Source organism: Triturus cristatus, chromosome 10 (assembly GCF_964204655.1).
Source record: "Triturus cristatus chromosome 10, aTriCri1.1, whole genome shotgun sequence".
Taxonomy (NCBI): Eukaryota; Metazoa; Chordata; class Amphibia; order Caudata; family Salamandridae; genus Triturus; species Triturus cristatus.
Genome location: NC_140593.1, coordinates 985,506,435 through 985,528,203, shown reverse-complemented (window position 1 = coordinate 985,528,203; position 21,769 = coordinate 985,506,435). Strand labels below are relative to the sequence as shown.

The 21,769-nt window shown below is 45.1% G+C and overlaps 1 protein-coding gene across 3 annotated transcripts in view; it reads left to right on the top strand.

The window, feature by feature from the left end:
- TNFRSF13B (TNF receptor superfamily member 13B) overlaps positions 1–21,769 on the top strand; it is a 141,439-nt gene that overhangs the window by 110,008 nt on the left and 9,662 nt on the right. For all 3 annotated transcript variants that reach the window (XM_085628919.1, XM_085628918.1, XM_085628917.1), the window contains exon 4: positions 14,012–14,212. In XM_085628919.1, the coding sequence (XP_085485045.1) occupies positions 14,012–14,212 (201 nt within the window). The remainder of the gene's footprint in view (positions 1–14,011; positions 14,213–21,769) is intronic.

The window sequence follows — 21,769 nt, the reverse complement described above, 5'->3', positions numbered from 1 at the left end:
GGGCACGTGCATTACACAGCAACACCATGCGTGGTCCAGAATTGACTTTTGGCTAACAACTAAGGACTTACATGCATGGGTCACAGAGGTAACACATCACGCCTGCACACTCTCGGACCATGCCCCCGTGACATTGGTTCTCTCGGTGCCACAGCCCTACATGCAGCCATTCACGTGCCGCCTTCCTCCCAATGCACTCCTAGATACCACTTTCAGAGAAAGCCTCAGGACGCAAATCACAGAAAACTAATGTGGGGCGCGTCATAAGCAGTTTGCGCGCAGATAAGGCTGCTGGGGCGGATGGACTAACGGCAAAATTCTACAAAGAATACGCCGAGCTTTTGGCGCCGCAGCTCCAGGCTGTCTATCCGGAGGCCACAGAACTGGGTGTTCTGCCTGATTCTATGCGCAAGGCCATTATTATTACCATGCTAAATCCTGATAAAAACCCCTCGCAGTGCGACTTGTACCGTCCACTCTCACTGATCAATTCGGACCCAAAGATCTTTGCTAAACTACTGGCTACCCGCCTCCAGCCACTGCTTCCACTGATAGTCAGACTGGACCAATCTGGTTTCATACCGGGGAGGTCCACTTCACATAACCTTAGAACGCTGTTTGCGCACATGCACTATCTAGCCCCACATGTTCCTGCGATTGCGGTGCTATTAGACGCCACAAAGGCGTTCGACTCCTTGGAATGGGGGTTATTGTTCCCGCTTTTAGGCAGGTTGGGCCTCAGTCCGCTTTTTATTTAACAAATTCAACTGCTCTACACCATGCCCAGCACGTGCCTGCGGGTCAATGGTTTGATTTCAGACATGATACCTATCACGAGGGACACCAGACAGGGCTGCCCTCTATCCCCATTATTATTTGCAATAGCAACTGAGCCACTGGCGGCCAGAATCGGGCAGCATCACACGCACTGAGGAACAGGGTTCACCACTAGGGGACTCACTGTGTCAATTTACGCAGATAATATAACTCTATACATGATAAACCCTAAAGACAATTTTGCGCCCATGACGCGTGAAGTAGTGCGATATGGTGGGCTATCTGGAGTGGAGGTTAATTGGAACAAATCAGTCATTATCCCTCTGACATCTGAAACGCAAACCTTTGACACTGACTACCCTATTGGCTGGGCTACCGGGCCGACACGATATCTGGGCGTCTGGATTAGCAATGACCTGCAGGAAATCTGGGCGACTAATTATGGCAGAGTGGTGGACTGGATTGAAGAAGGAGTGAAGAGATGGAAAACGCTTCTCCTTTCCCTGATAGGTTGCATAGCGGTGGCTAAAATGATAATCCTGCCCAAACTGCTGTACCTATTCGTGAATGTCCCCCTCCCTCTCACGATGCAGTTTTTCAAACAATTCCGTTCCCTAATGATTGAACTGGTATGGTCGGGGAAACAGCCCCGGATCTCTTGGGAGGTGCTCATGCTGCCGCAGGCACAGGGTGGGCTGGCGGCTCCGGATTTCGTCCTTTACGTGTACAGTGCCCAGTCTCAATTCCTACATTATTGGATACACCCCACCCCCTTTCAGCCTCATGTTTCACCATTGAGTTGGACAGAATTACCCCCCTTCCCCTTAACACCGCTATCTATTAAACATTCAAGCGCCCACGCAATGAGGTAGACACCGTTGAGGCGTTGAGATGGGCATGGGAGGGTCTCCATAAGCCCGCAAACACTGACATGCTCTCCGCCTCTTCCATGCTATTGGCAAACAACCCACAGATTCCACCACTCATGGACAGTAAGGCGCAGGAGCGAGCACGCTTGCACCATATACTGGTGGGTCAAGATTTATACCCGGGGGATACTTTTCCTACATTGCAACAGATGTGTGGTCCTACCCCCCCATCAGCGTTAGATACGCTGCTATATTACCAACTGCGAGCAGCATGTGAAAGCAAATTTGGAACATTTCCAAAGCCGCCCCCGCAGCTGCCTGCGCTTGAAAATGTAATTGCGGTGGAATCAGGTCGCAAGTTGATCCCACAAATTTATACTATCACACAGAGGGACTATCCAACCATAGTGCCGACATCCCGCGGGGCGTGGGAGGGGGATCTGGGAGAGAGTATTACAGATGAGAAGTGGGATTTCAGCTGTAGGCAGTTGGAGCAGCTGTCCTCAAGTTATCGTCTCAGACTTATCCATTTTAAGTACATTCACTGACTCTACCGCACTCCGATGCAGCTCCACCGGATGGGGGTGTGTTCCGATGACAATTGCTGGAGGTGTGGGGCTCCCACCGGTGGCACTGCTGGGAGTTCTCCCCGACATACCACCGAAGCTGAGGAAATTACCGGCCATGCTACTATTAATGGCTAAGCGACAGGTGGCCCTCCACTGGGGTGCTATTCCCCCTCTGACAATGAAGGAGTGGGTCCGGGATGTTGCTTATTGTAGGGCCCAGTTGGCAGTCTATTGGGAGCTGATGCCGGCAGAAACCCGCCCCAGAGCCATATGGTATATAAACAATGGGGTGACCCTGTGTCCCTCAGAACCTGGGTAGGATTATTATAGGAAAACAATGGTTCTGTCGGGTATGGGTAAAACAATCGCTTTGTTGAAAGAATGAATCAAGGAAAAAAGGAGAATCAATCAAGTTGACCACACAATCTCAAAGTACAAATCAAGATCAGGCTTGTTTTGAAAGATGTAATGTCATTCTTTATATATAAATTGCATCATTTATATGAAGAAGCACAAATGACATTGGAAATGCAGGATTACCAAAGTAGTAGACTGTAAAGTGAGTCAGTGAATTTGTGACAAGGTGACATAAGTGACCAAATTGTGCATAATATATACAGTGAACGAATGCAGGAAAGACTTTTTATATACACAATATACAAGAGGAGGGCCAGTATCGAGGACAAACAATGACTCTGTTTCATGGATAAATCAAAAATTGTATGAAAAACAGGTCTCGCACTGGTCCTAACAATTTTCGTCGACGTTTCAACCCAATATAAGCGACTTTGAATCGTCATGCAGGGTCTTCATCAGGACATTAAAATAAACGATGGCAACCTGCAAGAGCAAGTAAAGTGCGTGTCAAAAGTGTGTTGTGATTATTTAATTGTGTGATCCCGAATGATAAGGGCCATCACTCACCTAGCCAGTGATCTAGGATGGCCTGGCAGACAAACGTTCATGCGTAGAGAAACAGAGCGCCTCTTCAAATGTGGTCTCTGTAAGTCAAAGTAAAAACGCGTGTTGCCGTCAGTAAACAACATAAGGTCTGCGCCTATTCAGTTGTGAGGCTAAGAATAATGGTTAAAAGTAATGGCCTCTATGTAGACCGGTTCAAGAAATTAAGCGATTCAATCATCCGTTTACGGAAGTTGTGAGGCTAAGATTAATGGTTAAAAGTAATGGCCTCTATGTGGACCGGTTCAAGAAATTAAGCTATTCAATCATCCGTTTAAGGAAGAGGAAAACAACTTCAGTGCTAAAAGAGACGCTCACCTTAGACGGCGTAGTTCATTTAAATGAGGCCGACTCCGGTGAATAAATCGCGTCGGAACCGATCCGAGTTCTACTTCCTATTTTAATCTGAAAGGATAAATATTCAATCAGGATTGTTCACGAACGGGCAGGGCCGGGGGCACTGGTTATGGTGACGATGTCTTACTTGGGAAGAAGAGCGGTAACGACTCACGCGGCAGCTACTCCTGTCTCAGTCGGGAGAAGCCGCAACTGACAGGCAGGCTGCTACATAAAGGTGAGCCGGGCTGTCCTGTCTGACGTCGACATGGTGACGTGTAAGGGGCGTTGCCTAGCGACCATGGTCGCATCAGGGAAATACGGCAGCTGGGGCGAGGCGCGCGCTATGCTGACGTGGACTGACAAACATGTCAATCAGCATAATTACTAAGCGAATGAACAGATCGTGTATTACTAGCATGGAAACTAAGCGAATAAGCAGATCGTGTGCTATGGAAATAGTTATGTCGAATTGTGTAGTAATGCGGGCTACTCTCTCGCTATCGGAAGTCAGCAGAGTGGTGTGTCAGTAGGGTTGCGTAGCAACCACGGTCGCATCGGTGAGCCGAGGCAGCTGAGGCAGAGCGCGCGCTATACTGACGTGGACCGACAAACAACGTGTCCAACAGCAGGGTTAGCAAGATTACAAAGTGAACGGATCGTGAGCTTTTGTGCAGTATTGCGGGCTGCTCTCTCACGTGGGAGGTGATGAGGCAATTGGAAGTAAAGCGGTATGCCGAAGGAGTTTGGCAACTTAGATCATACGTAGCCAACGCAACAAATGTGTACAGACACATGTATGCATCGAGATGCAATTGGTACAGAATGACAAACACATAAGTTATTATTTACAACACATGTGCCTAATAGGGCAGGTATGAAGACATAAATCGAGCACAATTTAAACACAATTTGAGATCTGTCTTAAAGTCCCATGTGAGAGTGCCAGTAAATCACAAGGTAAGGTACAAAATGAAAACATGAACAACTCATATATACACACTGCAGATGAGCCTAAGGTTGTGCGACATGGGGTGCAAGGAGAAGTGTCATAGTTGCCCCATCTCCCTGGATGTTTCCTCGAGGCTGTTAAGCCCTTGCTGGACAGTATTGAGGAAATGAATCCATCTACACTCTTTTCTCTTCAGATTCACAGCTATTGATCCCCCTCTTGGCGCAAGATTGACCTTCTCTAGCACCCACCATTTCAATTCTTCAGGTAGATGGCTTAGTGCCAGAAAATGATCCACCATGGGGGCCCCTTGCGTTCTGCATCTGATACGGCTCATGTGTTGTAGAATCCTCACTTTTATTTTTTGTGTTGTTTGTCCCACGTATAAGAGATCACAAGGACATCTTATCACATATATTAAATTGGAGCTGTTGCAATTCGTGAAAGTTGATGAGTTATAAGTTCTGTCATTATGGGTGAAGGAAGAGCCCTCTATTGACAACGGACAGGCTTTGCATTGGCCGCACTTGTAATGGCCCACGATGGAAGGTAGCCCCAGCTGTTCTCTGAGACCACGTGTTTTTGGTGGTTCAAGGTATGCCTTAACAACACTGTCTTTTACATTCTTGGCCCGTTTGAACGCGAAGATGGGTTCCTCGAGGGTCGGGAGTTCACTGGCAACAAGATTCCAGTACTTCTTGATGATTTTCTTCATCCCATTGCTCTTCGTGTTGAAGGATGTGACACATACAATGTTTTCACTCCTGGATCTCTTTTCTTTGACCTGTAAGAGTTCATCTCTCGGACAATACCATGCGCGTTTGCGTGCGCGTTTCAAGAGACCCAATGGATACCCACGTTCCTTTAATCGAGCGGTAAGGATCTCAGTTTCTTTAAAGAAATCAGCTCTGCGTGTGCAGTTCCTCCTCAGTCTAAGGTATTGGCCATAGGGAAGGTTATCCCTTAGGCTGCGTGGATGGTGAGAGTCATACTTCAGGAGGGTGTTCCGTTCCGTTGGCTTACGATAGAGGTCACAAATTAGTTGTCCATCATCCACTTCAAAGGTAAGATCCAGGAAATCGATGGTATTGTTATCATTTGACATGGTGAACTGGATATCATTGGATCTGGCATTCAGCCAGCTATAAAACTGATTGAGTTCGTCCTTAGTACCAGACCAGATCATTATAACGTCGTCTATATAGCGTTTCCAGACGGTAATGTTGTCAATGAATGGATTCTGGTGGTTATATAGATGTTCCTCCTCATACGCGTCCATGAAGATATTGGCCAGGCTCGGCGCGTAGGTAGCCCCCATCACCACGCCTTTACATTGATAATAAAACTGCTTCATGAAAATAAAATAATTATGTCTCATGGCAATTTCCAACAAGCCCAACAGAAAATCGGTAGGTATCCAGTGCGGTCTCATTCTTTTGTCAAGGATTTCTTTGATAACTTCAAGGGCCCTCGTCTGGGGAATGGAGGTATAAAGCGAGGATACGTCTAACGTGACCAACAGTTGGGTTTGCGTATCAAATGGTTGTCCCTCCAACAATTGGATGATATGCATCGTATCACGAACATATGATTTAGTCTGTGGTATCCATGGCTGTAAAAAGTGGTCTATGAATTGGTTAAGCGGTTCAAGTATGGAACCGCATCCCGAGACAATTGGTCTGCCGGGAGGCTTGTCAAGACGTTTGTGGATCTTGGGAAGGGTATATATGGTCGGAATCCTGGCCTCACGTTTGTTCAGGAAATCACATTCAGATTGACTGAGGAAGCCTTGTGATACTCCATCCGTCGTAATCCTCTCGATCAACGATTTGATTTCAGATGTGGGGTCTCTAGGTACCAGGCGATAACAGTCTCTGCATGCCAATTGGAGCTCTATTTCTGCAACATAGTCTTGTGTGTTCTGCAGAACTACTGCTCCCCCCTTATCAGCGGCTTTTATCACAATGGCCTCATTAGTTCCCAAAGTAGAGAGAGCCAGTTTTTCAGGTTTACTGATGTTATATCTGATGTATTCCTTTTTCCGGAGTAGGTCCATAATCTCCTCAAGTACAATCTTTTCGTAAGCGAGTATTTTTTCGCTCATCATATATGCACTTGGTGTGAATGTTGAGATAGGTCGGAAAGGTGTTGCTGTGGTGGCTGGGACATAGATGTTTTTTGAAAAATAATATTTCAACCGGATTTTCCTGAAGAAACGTTGCAATTCAACCTTGACATTGAAAGAGTCAGGAACAGACGTGGGTACAGATGATAACCCTTTGGACAAAACCATCTTTTCTTCATTTGTTAGTGCATAATCAGAGAGATTGATTATGGGATCTAGAGTGTCGGAGGGCATAGAGTCAGTGTTAACTTGAGTCAAAGCCAGGTTGATATTGGCTTGATGCAATGGTACTTGCTGGGAAATGTCAATTACAGTGGCAACAGTGGTCGGTTGCTCTAGCCGTGCCGTTGATATCAGTATCTCAACAGGATGGTCCGATGGGATCCCATTCATGACTGTTGCTTGAGAATTTTGATCAGCCATTAGAGTTGAGGTGTCATGCTGTGAGGGTAGTGACAACATCACAAGAGGTAATGCATAATTGGCGATTATATCATCAGATTGCACCCCATGTCGCACAACCTTAGGCTCATCTGCAGTGTGTATATATGAGTTGTTCATGTTTTCATTTTGTACCTTACCTTGTGATTTACTGGCACTCTCACATGGGACTTTAAGACAGATCTCAAATTGTGTTTAAATTGTGCTCGATTTATGTCTTCATACCTGCCCTATTAGGCACATGTGTTGTAAATAATAACTTATGTGTTTGTCATTCTGTACCAATTGCATCTCGATGCATACATGCGTCTGTACACATTTGTTGCGTTGGCTACGTATGATCTAAGTTGCCAAACTCCTTCGGCATACCGCTTTACTTCCAATTGCCTCATCACCTCCCACGTGAGAGAGCAGCCCGCAATACTGCACAAAAGCACACGATCCGTTCACTTTGTAATCTTGCTAACCCTGCTGTTGGACACGTTGTTTGTTGGTCCACGTCAGTATAGCGCGCGCTCTGCCTCAGCTGCCTCGGCTCACCGATGCGACCGTGGTTGCTACGCAACCCTACTGACACACCACTCTGCTGACTTCCGATAGCGAGAGAGTAGCCCGCATTACTACACAATTCGACATAACTATTTCCATAGCACACGATCTGCTTATTCGCTTAGTTTCCACGCTAGTAATACACGATCTGTTCATTCGCTTAGTAATTATGCTGATTGACATGTTTGTCAGTCCACGTCAGCATAGCGCGCGCCTCGCCCCAGCTGCCGTATTTCCCTGATGCGACCATGGTCGCTAGGCAACGCCCCTTACACGTCACCATGTCGACGTCAGACAGGACAGCCCGGCTCACCTTTATGTAGCAGCCTGCCTGTCAGTTGCGGCTTCTCCCGACTGAGACAGGAGTAGCTGCCGCGTGAGTCGTTACCGCTCTTCTTCCCAAGTAAGACATCGTCACCATAACCAGTGCCCCCGGCCCTGCCCGTTCGTGAACAATCCTGATTGAATATTTATCCTTTCAGATTAAAATAGGAAGTAGAACTCGGATCGGTTCCGACGCGATTTATTCACCGGAGTCGGCCTCATTTAAATGAACTACGCCGTCTAAGGTGAGCGTCTCTTTTAGCACTGAAGTTGTTTTCCTCTTCCTTAAACGGATGATTGAATAGCTTAATTTCTTGAACCGGTCCACATAGAGGCCATTACTTTTAACCATTAATCTTAGCCTCACAACTTCCGTAAACGGATGATTGAATCGCTTAATTTCTTGAACCGGTCTACATAGAGGCCATTACTTTTAACCATTATTCTTAGCCTCACAACTGAATAGGCGCAGACCTTATGTTGTTTACTGACGGCAACACGCGTTTTTACTTTGACTTACAGAGACCACATTTGATGAGGCGCTCTGTTTCTCTACGCATGAACGTTTGTCTGCCAGGCCATCCTAGATCACTGGCTAGGTGAGTGATGGCCCTTATCATTCGGGATCACACAATTAAATAATCACAACACACTTTTGACACGCACTTTACTTGCTCTTGCAGGTTGCCATCGTTTATTTTAATGTCCTGATGAAGACCCTGCATGACGATTCAAAGTCGCTTATATTGGGTTGAAACGTCGACGAAAATTGTTAGGACCAGTGCGAGACCTGTTTTTCATACAATTTTTGATTTATCCATGAAACAGAGTCATTGTTTGTCCTCGATACTGGCCCTCCTCTTGTATATTGTGTATATAAAAAGTCTTTCCTGCATTCGTTCACTGTATATATTATGCACAATTTGGTCACTTATGTCACCTTGTCACAAATTCACTGACTCACTTTACAGTCTACTACTTTGGTAATCCTGCATTTCCAATGTCATTTGTGCTTCTTCATATAAATGATGCAATTTATATATAAAGAATGACATTACATCTTTCAAAACAAGCCTGATCTTGATTTGTACTTTGAGATTGTGTGGTCAACTTGATTGATTCTCCTTTTTTCCTTGATTCATTCTTTCAACAAAGCGATTGTTTTACCCATACCCGACAGAACCATTGTTTTCCTATAACCAGAGCCATATGGGGCCCGTTTGAGAACTGGTTGAGAGCTGCAGATGTAGACGATCCTTAATAAGAACATCACGGGGACAAACACCCGGATACGGGTGAGAATTCCTGACATGCAAGTTACCAGGTACCCCCTCCTTACAATGTATTTGTATGTTTAGACATATAAGTACGTAGACAATGGTGTACACTGATGGACTGTATCATGTTCTAAGTGCTGTAGTGGTGTTAAATACTATGCTATATATGCCATCATTTCTTTATGCCTAAATGTCGGGTCTGTCAGCAATGTACTGCTGTTTGAGTTATGTTATTGTTTGAATTTTACACGAAATGCCAATAAAATTAATACTACAAAAAAAGTGGGTATATTAGACACTTGCCCCAATAAAAAATAAACACGAATTTGATGTATGAACCTCGGTGATTTTTAGCATCACTGTTATCACTTTGACATTTTAACATAGTTACAAAATGACAAAATATGTGATCTTGGGTGGATGTCTCCCCATGGCATAAAAGTCTCATCTTTAAACTGGAAAACCTATTGAGTGGTAATCTCTTAAATAATACATCTAAGTTGACATGCATACAATGTAGAATAAAAGCTCTGCAAAGCCCTTTGCAATGCTATGTCTGAACACAGAGGCATAGATTTACTATGGGTTGCACGAGAGCTCGCGCAGCACTGCACAAATGTACACTGTCTTGTTAATAGTAAATTTGGATCGCTTTGCGCGATGTGAGCATCCGCACAAACATTAGCAAAAAACACCCCGAGTGGCACTGGGATATCTGGGCGCTTTCCCCCCATTAGCAGACTGCCACTTTGTAGCAAGACTCAATGTCATGCTTTTACATATTTAGCATTAATTGTCCACACATGCCTTATGTTACAATGGGTTTATATAATTAAAGAAGCAGTTAATCAGTTGTATTCCACTGGCCAACAAATTTAGACTTTTAGGGGGAGATTTACTAAGATTTTACACCGTGTGCGTGTCAAAAAAGTGACGCAAAATCTTTAAAAAACAAAAGAAATTGAAAATAATGCAAGGCAGCGCATAGAGCTGCTTTGCATTACTTCGCACCAAGGGTGGAGCATGGGCGTTCTCATGCAACCACCCAAGGTTTCTGATGCTATACGCTATTTACTAAATGAAGTAGACAGGGTTTAGCATCAGAAAACCACTCTTTTGAAGTTGACGCAACGAAGGAGAAATGCTTTCATTTCTATTTTCTTTACCGACTTTGTACGTGTGCTGCACTTTACAGCACACATTCAAAGAGTGAAAAGGGTTAAAGTCAGTCTGTGCATAGTATTTTGTACTGGAAGGGTACCCTTCTAATACAAAACCTGTGCTAGACTCACGGAGACACCCAGAGACCATGGAGCAAATGTGTCTCCAAAGTGCACGGCCGTTGTTTTCAGCGCCGGCACTAGTGAGAGGGGAGGAGAGAGCCATATTTTAGTACATATGGCGCTCTCCTCCTCTCTTCTTTTCACGCAGCGCAGCATTTGCAGCTGCTGCACTGCGCTGTGTGAGTGAGTAGTAAATCTGGCCCTTAAAATCATGTAGAGTTTCATGTCTAAGGGTAGTCTGTATTTGTTTTAATTGTATTTTGGGATTTTATAAAGCATTACGTATTTTTTTTAACCTCTTTGCAGGGGTGTTAAAAGACAAAGGGGGACATCAGTATAGCTATTCATTTGGCTGGGGCGCAGAGCACATTGGTTTTTGCTAGCATCAGATGGCTTCTGTTGGTTCAAGAAGTTTTCTGCTGGCTGAAAATGGCTCCTGCTGGCTGAAAATGACTACTTATATTGACTCAAAATGGCTTATGATGGCTTAAACCTTCCTCCTCGTTTAATTGATTGGTGTAAAAGCCTTAAAATAGGGAAGCCCTGAGTCTTTACATATAGTGGGGCCAGACTTAGGTTTCTGACCATCAGTATGAGCATGGGTAGCCTGGACTGGGGACAAAGTGAAAAAAAAACCAGAGATGTTACTGTCTTTGCAAGCCTGATATAGAAGTGGCTTTTCAGGCCTCTTCTGAATTTATGCAAACCCATCTCTATTTTTGCAGTGACCTTCCAGAGAGTGAATCCCTGTTCAGAAAGAGATCTACCACATGATCTCTAATATTTGTTTGGAAGGGTGGAGAGTAGATTTAGGTTTGCCGACCATTGACGCCTGGATGGCTGGCATGTGTGGGACATGTGGATGGGTGACGTTTTGGGAGCACTATGTGGACACTGGTGCAGTAATCCAGACGAGTTGTAACCAATGCTCGGTCAAATGTGATTTTACGATTGAGAAAAGATAGCTCTTGGCACAGACTGCATTTAACCATTCAGACTTGGGATTGTGAGGTGGCACCTCGACTTCCCCCTTGGCCAATTCGATCCCTGTAGAGTCTCAATTTGCCCATGCGATGAGTTATCTCCACAGAGCTTGCTCCATTTTACCTTCTTTTCTCATTTCTATATTGATTTTACTATAAGGTTTTTAATACCTATACCAAGGACAAGAGGTATTAGAAGATGTGGTGATGTTTTGGTGTATTTACAACAGCTAAATTCTCCCTCTCTTTGTGCCGGCATCTACTCCTTTTTAAAATGTGCCATTGCATAAAGGAACTCGATGTTATTTTAACCAGGCGCATCTTAATGGTGTTTGTTCATTCTGATAGATGTTCATTTTGGGTCTGGTTCATGACTTGTTCTGAATTAGACCCACCTGAGTTGCTTGGTCTATGAAATATTATTGTAATCCATTATACATTTGTTATTTTTATTCATATATATTTTCTGATGTACTTCGAAGATTGAATGTTTTGAGTACATATTTCTTTAAGTTTTACTTTTGTAGCCGACATATAGGTTTTGATACGATAGAGAGGAGATAGTGCTCGTTGTAGACAGTTATAGATTATGGAATGTGTTTTCAACTATTGCATTTATTAGCTAGAGGGATGAAGGAAAACTAATACCAGTTAAATTTTCCCCAATAGTGGCAAGGAAGACTTCCTCGTTAGTATAGTGGTCAGTATTACCCCTTGTCGATAGTGACAAGGAATGCAATTCTACTATACCTTTTAATTACTTGAAGACACAGTAAACTGTTAAGGGTGTTCATGGTACCACACAAACTCCTAACATCTAAATATACTCTCTGAAGAATGATCATTTGCACAACACACTTGTAAGCTACTGCTAGGATGTTCCCTTCCACTTTACTACCACTTCCCACCAGCCTCTCTTAAAGGCTAGGACACCCACATTTTCTCTCACCCCAATCACATCAGCACGGATATCTTCTATATTATGTCTAGTCATGGACACAATCGCAATTATAACATTACCATGAGTCTAGATGCATTGATACCTAACAACTGCAGATCTATCGCTGGGTTTCCTATGATCAGTTGGCTCCTTCTTACTGTAGCGACCATGCAGCCCAAGGCATATCTCGCTTCCTACCCACTGGACTAGAGGTTTTGCCTGGAGCAGGGGACCGGGACAGCACTGAATGATCTAGTGGACAATTCTTTCCCCAGTATTGACATGGGCAACATGTGACGCCTGTGTAATGGGCGATTGTTAGAAGAAAGTGCTCTTTTGCTGATGTTAAGTGTGTGGTATGTCTTGGTGGACGGTGCTGTTGTGAGATTAGTAATATCCAACTAAAAGATGGATCAGTGTTGTGTTAGATATGTGTGTAGTGTTCTGTCTAACATGCTCCGTTGGATGTTTTGTGTTTGGCATGTTACTACAGATGCATATTATTGTAAGCTTGGTGGTACCCGACTACGGCCATCATTCTGAATCCTGTGGAATTGCCATTTGGTCATTCTACACTGTGAAAAATACCACACCCTCTGATTTTTCTCCTTTGTGAAATTAGCTAATGATTCTGTGATTTTCTGCTCAGAACGAAAGATAAGATGTAGAATCTGAGTCACAGCACCTGATTCACACATTTTATCTTTTTCTTTCCAGTTATGCAAATTTCAACAGACTCTTCCTGGTAACATGTACACCAGGAAACATCTAAGATGTGTTTTAAATTCACACATCTTAGAATACCAGGATCAAGGTAAAGTCGCGCCTGGTATTGCCCTGGCATTCAGATGAGGCCCTTAATGTGCTATGGGGCAGCAGTGGCTCTTCCGCTATGGTGGCGGAGCATCAGCCCCCTGCCAGCTGCCTCAAAACAGCAGGAAAGGAAAAATAAAATGATAATAAACATGTTTTGTTATTGTTGTATTTTTCCTTTCCTGTCGAGTCTTTGGGGGCGTGACAGGCTGCAGGAGGAGTGATAAGTGCACTGTGGTCAGTGCATATGCCGGTTTGGTAGGCCGTCTCAAGCCGGCCAAACCGTCATGCGCTCTGAAGCTGTCTCCAACCTGAGCTGCGTTGCCGGATTGGAGACAGCAGGCACAGACTCTCAGTCTCACTGGGAGTGCAAATTCAGAGCATAAAGGCCAATCCTGATGCTGCTTCCAGTAGCATGAAAGCAGCGTCAGGATTGGTCGCAGTGGAGTCTGGGAGCCTGTGCCTGCAGAGGAGAGTAGCAGAAGAGCGCAACACGGCTAGCTGCAGGTAAGTTATTGTTATTATTTTTTTAATTTTGTCATTTGTCGTCTGTCGTTCCCCAACCACTCACACCCGCCCGCCACTCTTCGAGGTCACCAGCCGCTACTGACACTTGGTTGTGTTTAAGTGCAGCGATCTGTTTAATGTGGACCCTTGGTTAACGCATTGTACCATTGCCCAGTTTTGCTTAGAAGAAAAGCTATCCAATCCAAACCTGGAGGGCCTGGATTTCTAGGCTAGACTAACATTGTTCAAATAAACTTTACCTTCTTCAAGCTATAACATTAGCTCTTTTGTGATGTTCCCTTGCAGCTTCCTTCAATGAAGTTCCAGAACACAGGCAAAGCCTGAGCCAAGACCAGACAGTTTTAATCTACACATTGCTAGGACTTTCCTTTTTCATAACCATCGGCTCACTCCTTTTGATCCTGAGATGCTTTGCCAAGAATGAGGCTGACCAGTGTGCGTGCAAGCCTTCCATTGCGGAGGGCAACGAGGACGGGTCATTGAAAGGTAGGTGTTTAGCTCTGTTTCTGTGGGTGTGGGAGATGGCACAAGGCAGAGGGTTGGCAGAATGGGAGGACCAACCTAGGTTCCATGATCCAAGAAACCCTCTGGAGATCACAAACCAGCTATAGGAGGATGTTAAAAAAAAATAAATTATTAAGTGTTTACAACAAATCTCAACAAACCAATGTGACAGCCAGCAGGCGTAACTCAGAGACAAGACAGCAGCAGTCAGATAACATAATGAAGATTCAGTTAGCAGCAGTCATAGCATCATCAGACTCAGCAGAGGGAAGGCACCATCATAGAAAAGGGCAAGGGAGCACACATGAATAGCTGTAAGTGGATGTTGTAGTCTCTTTGGCTGCACAGCAGGACAAAAGCAGAATTACTGCACCTCAAATCTCTGGATTTGTGAAGTCACAGAGTGATGAACATTTACAAGACGTGCTTTGCAAAAATCGCTACAATTAGAAGTATTTGCTAAAAGTCGCAAAATCAAAAATACATTTTGGAGCACAAAGACCCAAAAAATAGAGTGATGTATATGCTTGAGTTAACCTTTCTAGAAAGCTGGGCGTTCTGTACTTCAAATCTGTTTATTAAAAGAAATTTTTCAAAGAACAGTAGTCATCACAGACAGCATAAAACACTGGTTAAATCTTACGGCATTGACAGTTCACAACAGTGGCAAAGGGAATGGAGCGATGGGTAGGGGTAGGAATTCGTCAAGTACCTTTGTGGAAGGAGCACACAATATACAGTAGGTATGACATATAAAATCTTTGGGTGAGGTAAGCCATGAAGTGTGGTCGGGTAGAGAGTTCAGCTGTAAACCAGTGAGCTGGGCGTTCGTTGAGCGAGAAATCAAAATAAATTTAACCCAGATCTCTTGACTGGGGGGAATGTTTTGATTGGTTCTGCATTCCGTCCATCAATTGTGTGTCTTTTGCTTTCTCGCCCTAAGTGCGCCGGGTATGCCCAGACGTGGGTCCCGGGCTCACTGTGCCACTGGATTCAAGCTATCCTGGCTGAAGAGGGAAAACTGGTCCTAGGATGCTTGTTTGCGGTCCAGGGAGGACCTGGCTTGGCAATTCGGGCTGGACTGTTCCCATGAGGCACAGGGTCAAGACTGATTTGCATATGGCCAGGTCTAAACTGGGGTGGCATGGTGAGCAAAAGAATGATGGATTTAACCCAGATCTCTTGACTGGGGGTGAATGTTTTGATTGGTTCTGCATTCCGTCCATCAATTGTGTGCTTTTGGGAGTTCTTTGAGGCACCTTGTTGCAAAATGTTTAGTTTGTCTTCTATTTCAGATAGGAACAATCTTATACAAGTATGTCCTGTCTTGCCTCAAAGGAACAATGTGGCTCATCTGCCAGGCCACTTTGCCCTCTGAACAAAACACCCAACCACAGGTGTGTTTTATTTGACACAAATGTTTCCAAATATATTGGCGAAGAAGCCATGATTTAAGAAGCATTCTGAATATGGGGTTATAGTATGGTCCAATTCCTTCCTATTTCCTCCTTTTCATGGGAGCATTATTCGTACCCAGCAGATGGGACAAGAGAAGCACTGCATTCCCAGCTCATACTAAACAATAGAGCACAGTGGAGCGTTCTTGTGCCGCATCAGAAATCAGAACTATCTCTTAACTTTACACCACACTATGAGCCTCATTTACGAGGCCCTAGCGGCACATTTGTGCCACCAGAGCGCGTGACACTGCGTGAAAGGGGCATTCCGCGGGTGTTGTAGTGGGTGTTTCCAGGCAATACCTATGGAACCTGAAGCATTCCCAGATTTGCAAGGAATCGTAAACCTGGGAATGCATCAGATTCTCGTGGCTCCCCAGGAGAGGCGTGGGAGTGGCACAACCAGGAGAAATAAGGAGAAATACTTTTATTTCTCCTAATTTTATGCTCTTTCTATACGTGCTGCATGCAGCATATAAAGAGAAAAATGCCATCAATTATTGTTTTTGTGCAGTAAGGTCTCCCTTACTGAACAGAAAAAATTCATCCCGCCAACGCAGGCACCCTTGCAACAAGACGCAAGGTTGTCTGCGTTCGCGCACGTCTGCTGTTTGTGTGCCAGCGCAGGGGAGAAGGATAGGAATGCTCCGTATCTTGTAGATATGGCGCATTTCTGTCCGTTTCTTTTGACGCACGGCAGCACTGCAGGAAAGCCTTCTGTGCTACCGTACATCAAATGTTTGTAAATGAGGCCCTATGCGTGTAATCATTGTAACTCGCATACCATAAGGAATAGCAGCCATCATAAAACCTGTACGGTAACCTTTCAGTACACAACCTATGCTAGACATCACACACACCTTTGCTCCATGGTACAAAAGTGTGTGGCACTAGAAACCCTTCTGATGCACATGCACTGACGAAGACAGCAGCGGTGCCATATACTTAGCAGATAAGGCTCAACTCAGGTTGCAAAAATAGCCTCCCATTGGATGTAAACTTTCCACTATTAATTCCAATGGGGCAATATTTTTTGTAAATGATATTTAGAAGATTATATTTATGTCGGACGATATTCTGGCTACAATATGCTGACACCATCAAGAGGAAGAATGTAGGGGCATATTATCAAGAAACGGCGTTAAAATTATCGCCGCTTTAGCAGCAGAAAACTGCCGCTAACGCGGCGATAATGGGCTTGATAATGTGCCCTTGAGAATTCCCACAGAAGCCCATGTTCTGGTGTCAACATGGGCTTCTATTGGAATTCTCTGCGGCATATTATCAAGCCCATTATCGCCGCTTAAGCGGCAGTTTTCTGCCGCTAAAGCGGCAAAAAGTTTATCGCCGTGCTTGATAATATGCCCCTTAATGTTCAGGGGATGAAGAAGTCCAATTATCTCTTCAATAAAAAGAGTGGATTCACAATCAAATCCATGGCCATATTTTTCTATGTTTACACTGTAAATGGCTCATGACTGAGAAAATGACATGAAATCTACGTCTACTTCTTAATGTCAAGCATTAAAAATCATTTTAATCGTCATCATCAAACATAAAATATTTTTTTCTCATTCTTCTAGATGAATTCATTGCAGCCAAAGGGGCATATGTACAAGAAAATGCCAGAGCACAGTGCTAGTGCAAATTTGACAATGCAGCGCTCCGACATTATCAAAACACATGGATGCGCCATGTTTCCCCAAGCGCTAAAAAAGCTGCCTAGCGCCAGCACATGCACCCTGCCGCTATGTAGCAAGTGTGCCTGCACTGCAGGGGCGATTGTTTATGTGCAGGAAAGGACACCTTCCGACACATAAACAATCAATAATGGTGATTTGCTCTTCCTATGTGTGCTGCAGAATGCAGAATTAATAATTTCTCCTCGTATTGCTATCCCAAGTCCAAGGATTACCTGGCCTTAGTTTATGGTGCTGCCCCAGCCTTTTAAATCTGGGGCAGTGTCAAAAAGCAATGGGTGTTGCGGTGGAACGCCCACTGCAACACCCATTGCATGCCCCTTTGCTGCAGAGGACTGAGGTGGAAAGGGGCATATTTAGAAGGTGGGGTTAAGCCACGTTAAGTGACTTAGAACCATGTAAATATGGGGAATGCCGCTATGCCACCAGAGGGTCAGAAAAGGTGACATTCCGGTGGCAATAGGGGCTTGAAAATATGCCCCAAATTCTCTTCGGCAATTGCCTAAATGGTAAAATACCTGGACTTCCCTCTGGTTGCCACTCTTCCACATAAAGAGCATATCTCAATCTATTAGCTGCCACCTTCAGTCTGTAGAGAAGTTCAAACATGGGGCATATCAGCAAGGAACAGCGATGAATAACGCAGAGCGCGCTTAGCGCTTTGTTATTCATCGCCGTCTATCTCTGGAATTTATCGCCCTGGTAGCGCGTTATCAACAACGCGTTGCTCCAGGGCGATAAAAATTCCAGAGATAGCGGAGAAATCGTCATTTTGCAGGGAACATCGCTGGTTTTCCAGCGATGTTCCCTGCAAAAGGGCGATAACCTTGCTGATATGACCCTGTGGTCGTAGCATCATAATCCACCCCCTATGTTAGGGATGGATAAGTCAGGATTTTAGCAGACGTTAGTTTTTGGAGAAAACAGTGGTTTTCTCCAAAAACTAACGTCTGCTAAAATGCTGGGGCAGCCTTGTAAATATCGCGATGTGCACATTAGCGATATTTGCAAGGTTGTACTGGCCAGCGACGCCCACTTTGCATCTCATTAGAGATGCAATGGGAGGTGTCGGGTAAAAGGGTACTAACATGCGATTATGCATGTTAGCACCCTCTTGTAAATAGGGCGATAGTTTTATCTCCGCTTTTTTGGCTTTTAAAGCCAAAAAAGCAGAGATAAAGCCCTTGTTAATATGCCCTAAACATATTTTAAGAGGTATCCAAATGTAACCTGCAGTCCATGCTTGAATCATTTGATGTCTGGACTTGGCTTTACTCATTTTTTCAGTGACAAAATGTGATCATATCTCCATCATACTTAAACAAAAATAGTGCCTTTTTCTAACGTCCCAAAAAATCACCCTCACAAATGGACTCTGCTGGTCAGCACCTTGCGAGCTATCATGGCCTTTTATAGTGTGTTTTATTCATGCTTACACTAGTGAACGAATGAGTTCAAAAGCTTGTCCAAATTGAGGGAAGAGCACGATTTCAGATGCTGTGAACATTTTATGAATTAGCACTTCACACTTCGGATTCGACAGTTATTTTCTCCATCTTACTGCTACGGTCTTTTAGTCGGTAGTTAATTTGTAAAAAAAAAAGAATTTTTTAAAAGTGCCGGCACTCTCCTCAGAAGGCAGCTTGCACCAGCCCGTTTCTCTTGTTGGGGAAGCCTAAAACAGAACCAACTGCTAACCATGAAAGTGGGGAAATGATGTGGCGTAATGGCCAGAGATGCCGACTACGAAGCTGGGGAATCAGGTTCGAGGCATTGGTTCAACATCCTGTGATTCTGGGCAAATCACTTAGGGGCACATGCATCATTGTTTTTTGCAGTCGCAAAGGGGCAGATTAGCAGAATCTGCCCCTTTGCGACTGCAATTTTTGCATTTGGGATGCATCAAAAGTGCATTTTTCAAAGTTCTATGTGGCACACACACATGCCATTGGGGCATGTGTGTGCAACATGTTTTTAATTGCACTTTCAGGGGTGCATCAGGGTATACCTCCGTCCAGCTTCTCACCTATCAAGGTATTTGGTTCCTCAACCCCTTCACACTTAGCCGCATCCAGGCTCTGAACATTGCCGCTTCTTCCCTTCATTCCCCTGCTGCTTTCGTGTCTAGTCAGCAACTGCTCGCTCCCCCTGCTCATTCTCCCTCTTCCCCTTCCTGTTCTCTGACGGCGGCCTATGCCTATCTTCTTAATACCCGCTCAGCAGGCAGGCATCAGCTGGAACTTTACAATCTCCTTGACACCGAGTTACCTGATTTCTTGTTTTTGACGGAAACCTGGTTCTCCACTGACTCTCAGCCGGATGTCCTATCTGCACTCCCTGACTCGTACTACATACTTCGGGCTGATCGCCCTGATGGGAAAGTCGGTGGGGGTGTAGCATTGATAATTCGATCCACTCTTCAATTCCAGCCCCTGTCCTTCCCTCCAATATCTAAAATTGATTTTGTAGTGGCCCGCTTGGTGAATATCTCCGTCCCCCTTACCATAGTTCTTGTTTATCGTCCTCCGCACGCAATGACCCATTTTCTACCTGCCCTGCAAGAACTCTTAGCCACTCTTGTGATCAATAACACGTCTGTGCTCCTGCTGGGCGATTTTAATTACTGGCCTGGCGACCCCAAAGAAGATCTGGCTTCCAAAGACTTCTCTGAAACCCTTCGCTGTCTCAATTTTATTCCCCACATTCACGCCCCCACCCATACCCATGGCCACATTCTTGACCAGATTTGGTCGGCCAATCGGGCCCTTTCCCCGACCACCATTCTCCCCTGTACCTGGTCGGACCACTCGCTGATTTCCTTTTCCATTGATTTAGCGGTCACAGACAAGCCCCCCCTGCCTAAGAACGTCTCTGCGCAGAACTGGAATCGGGTGGATTTCAATTCTCTCCATTCCTCTTTGATGACCTCCTTCCCGGATTTATTGGTCCTTCCCCTTGATCTTCAAGTGGATGCCATCAACACCTGGCTATCTACCTCTTGTGACCAAATCGCTCCGCTCAGGACGGTTAAAGCTTGTCGTCTCCATGAAGCCAATAAATGGTTTTCGAGCGACCTCAAAACCCTTAAACTGGCTCTTCGCCATTCTGAGCGCCAGTGGAGGCGCAACTATTGCCCCTCCCTGAGGGATCAATATAGATCTCTCTTAAACAACTATAAGAGAGCCATCTTCTCGGCGAAGTCAGAATACTTTTCTGGTAAAATTCTATCAGCGGCCAATACACCTAAGGAAATTTTTTCTATTGTCCACAATCTGGCCTTATTTGATAGAGTTAACCTCAAGCCCTTTCCTTCTCTTGCTCTCTGTCTTTCTCTCGAAGACTATTTCTTTGAGAAGATTGCTAATATCAAACGGAATATTTCCTCACCATCCTCCCACCTCCCTCCCTTCTCTTTCCCCCTTTGTTTTCTTCTCTCACTCACTTCCCCCCCATCTCAAAAGAATCCTTTCTGGCTTTGCTCCGGAAAGTCAAATCTGGCTCCCCTGCCGATTGTGGCCCGGCCCGCATCTTAAGGGAGCTATTTGCTGACTGCCCCGACCCCCCTTTGTCCCTTCTCAACTCATCCATCTCTCAGGGAACAGTTCCGCCTCAATTCAAATCGGCCATTGTTATTCCTATTCTAAAAAAACCTGGTTCTGACCCTACCCTCCCTGTTAATTTTAGGCCCATCTCACTGCTTCCGTATTTAGGCAAGATCCTAGAGAGCCATATAACTTTCTGCCTGTCGACTTACATCGAGGACAATCGTCTGTTGGCCTCCCATCAAGCGGGCTTCCGCCCGGCTCACTCGACCGAAACAGTGGTCCTCTCTGTCCTTGATGAGCTTAAAAGTAAGGCGGTTTCCAACCGCCCCCAAGCCTTGGTGCTTCTTGATTTGTCCGCTGCCTTTGACACGGTCGATCATTCCATCCTTCTTGACCGTGTCAGGGCAGCGGGCATCCAGGGCACCGCTTTCTCTTGGCTCGCGTCATTCCTTCAAGGCCTGTTCAGCTCTCTGGTTTCTCTGCTCCGTTTCGTACAGTGTCCTGTGGGGTCCCCCAGGGTTCTTCCCTTTCCCCTCTTCTCTTCAATCTTTACATTTACCCTCTTATTGTTTCCTTGCTCAGAATGGAGGTATCCGTCTACAATTACGCGGATGACCTTCAGCTTATATTCGATCTTTCCTCTTCTACTGATCCCCATCTTAAATTTCAAACTATTCTTATCTTTATTTCTGATTGGATGAGTTCAAACCACCTCAAACTCAATCCGGACAAAACTGAGCTGATCCTGACTGGTGGCTCCTCCAGCCCTTGGTCCTCTGCCTTCTGGCCTTCCAGCCTTGGTTCCTCCCCGGCTCCCTCTGCCTCAGTCAGAACCCT